The 1,889-nt window shown below is 66.5% G+C and overlaps 1 protein-coding gene across 2 annotated transcripts in view; it reads left to right on the plus strand.

Moving 5' to 3' along the window:
• The window catches only part of SPACA6 (sperm acrosome associated 6), a 12,379-nt gene that overhangs the window by 9,001 nt on the left and 1,489 nt on the right, over positions 1-1,889 (plus strand). For both annotated transcript variants that reach the window (XM_034987078.1, XM_034987079.1), the window contains exons 4-8: positions 164-187; positions 523-600; positions 721-830; positions 1,196-1,352; positions 1,442-1,652. In XM_034987078.1, the coding sequence (XP_034842969.1) occupies positions 164-187; positions 523-600; positions 721-830; positions 1,196-1,352; positions 1,442-1,652 (580 nt within the window). The remainder of the gene's footprint in view (positions 1-163; positions 188-522; positions 601-720; positions 831-1,195; positions 1,353-1,441; positions 1,653-1,889) is intronic.

A 1,889-nucleotide genomic window follows, 5' to 3' on the forward strand; every position in this document is an offset into this window, starting at 1 on the left:
CGCCTACGGGGGGACTGCTGCAGGCTTAGCCCCGCCCCCTAGGTGGGCTGCAGCAGGCCTGGCTCCGCCCCCTCGGAGGAAAGCATCTGGCCCAGTAACCTATCCTCTAGGGGAGCTTCAGGTGGGCACTTCCAGGATAGTAACCCTTCCTCTCTCTCCACAGTCCGGGCCTGCATCCCTCCCTGCGGTAAGCACTACACCCCAAGCTCAGAACTGAGGGGGAAGGGAGGTGGTCGGGAGCGAAACCTGGGACTAGAACGGGAGACCAGTAAGAGCCCTGGAGAAAAGTAAAAGCAGGTACTGCTCACAAACCTCATACAAGGCGGGCCCGAAAGCAAAAACAAGCCAATAGGAGTCCCAGAGGCCGGAGAGTGTTGCGAGCCAGCCAGTGAGCGCAGGGAAGGCGGCGCCCAGGACCCGTCGGGCCGTTAGAGCCCGGGAGGCTGCACAGACCTTATTGGCCAAAGGGACCCGGACTGGGGAACGCAGACGGAGCCCAGGTGCAGCGTTTCCGTCCCACAGGACTCCAGGAAGTCGCCCGGCGTTTCCATTGCCGCGGGTGCTACTCCACGGTCTGCGACCTCCCGCTGGACTGCCCAGGTGAGGGGCGGGGCCTGGAAGGGGAAAGGAACCGGACGGACCGGAGGAACGAGAGCTGAGCAGGGAAGGGACCGGGCCAGACGGGGGCGGGCTCGGGCGGTGACGCGGACCTGTTTTCAGTTCAGGACCTGACGGTGACTCGGGGTCATCAGGCTAAGTTCTCTTGCACTGTGAACTTCCAACTGCCTAAGGAGGAAGTCACCTATTCCTGGAAGTTCGCAGGAGGAGGTGTGAGTCGGAGCGGGGCCAGCGCGAAGGGCTTAGGAGGAGGGTTATGCTTCTCTAGAGGACGGGGGGTCAGGACGCAGCGGGTGGGGCTCGGGGGAGCTCGGTCTAGATTCAGGCTTCGTGCACGGGGAGGGTCCCTGGATTTAGAAGTGGAGGCAGGGCTCGGGAGGTGGCTTAGAGGGGCGGGGTCGTGCGTGAAGGGTCAGTGCCTAAGGGGCTAGGGGTGGGGCCAGGGCTCAAGAAGGTGTGGCCTAGCTCGGGGGCGGGGCTTGGACGTCGCGCTTTGGCGAGACCCAGCAGAGGGAATCTGACCTGGGCTCGGGCGAGGCTCCTCTCCTCCCGCCGCTTCAGCCCGAGCGTCCCGCAGGTCCGGACGCAGGACGTGTCCTACTTCGAAGACCTCCCGCGGGCCCGAGGAAACCTGGCGCGGATCCGGCCGGTGCAGCCCGCGCACCGCGGGACGTTCTCTTGCGTGATCCTGCACGACCAGCTCCCGCTGGCGCGGCTCTACTTCTTTCTTAACGGTGCGGGCGGGGCTGCGCGGGGGCGGGGCTGCGCGGGGCGGGGCTGCGCGGGGCGGGGCTTGCGCCTGCTGACGTACGTGGCCCCGCAGTGACTGGCGCGCCCCCACGTGGGGAGACCGAGCTCCAGGTCTCCTTTCGGGAAGTGCTGCGTTGGGCGCCGCTGGAGGCGGAGATGATCGAACCTTGGAGGCCAAGCCTGGGCGAGCTGCTGGCCAGGCCCGAGGCTCTGACGCTGAGCAACCAATGCTTGCTCGCGGCCGTCGCGGCCTTAGCATCAGTCAGTGCGACCCTTGTGGTGTGGTGAGTGCCCAGGACCCCGGAGTCCCAGCATCCGCTCTCCTTCCTCAGCCCTGGTGTCCAGCACCCTCAGACCCAGGAGTCCAGACCCCCAGCCCCTCCTTTTTCAGACCCAGGAATCCAGACCCCAGCCCCCTCCTCCCTCAGACCCAGGAGTCCAGGCCCCCAGCCCCCTCCTCCCTCAGACCCAGGGTCCAGGGCCCCACCTCCCTCCACCCTCAGACCCAGGAGTCCAGGCCC

The sequence above is a fragment of the Mirounga leonina genome, unplaced genomic scaffold (assembly GCF_011800145.1).
Source record: "Mirounga leonina isolate KUSES-001 unplaced genomic scaffold, KU_Mleo_1.0 Mir_376, whole genome shotgun sequence".
Taxonomy (NCBI): domain Eukaryota; kingdom Metazoa; phylum Chordata; class Mammalia; order Carnivora; family Phocidae; genus Mirounga; species Mirounga leonina.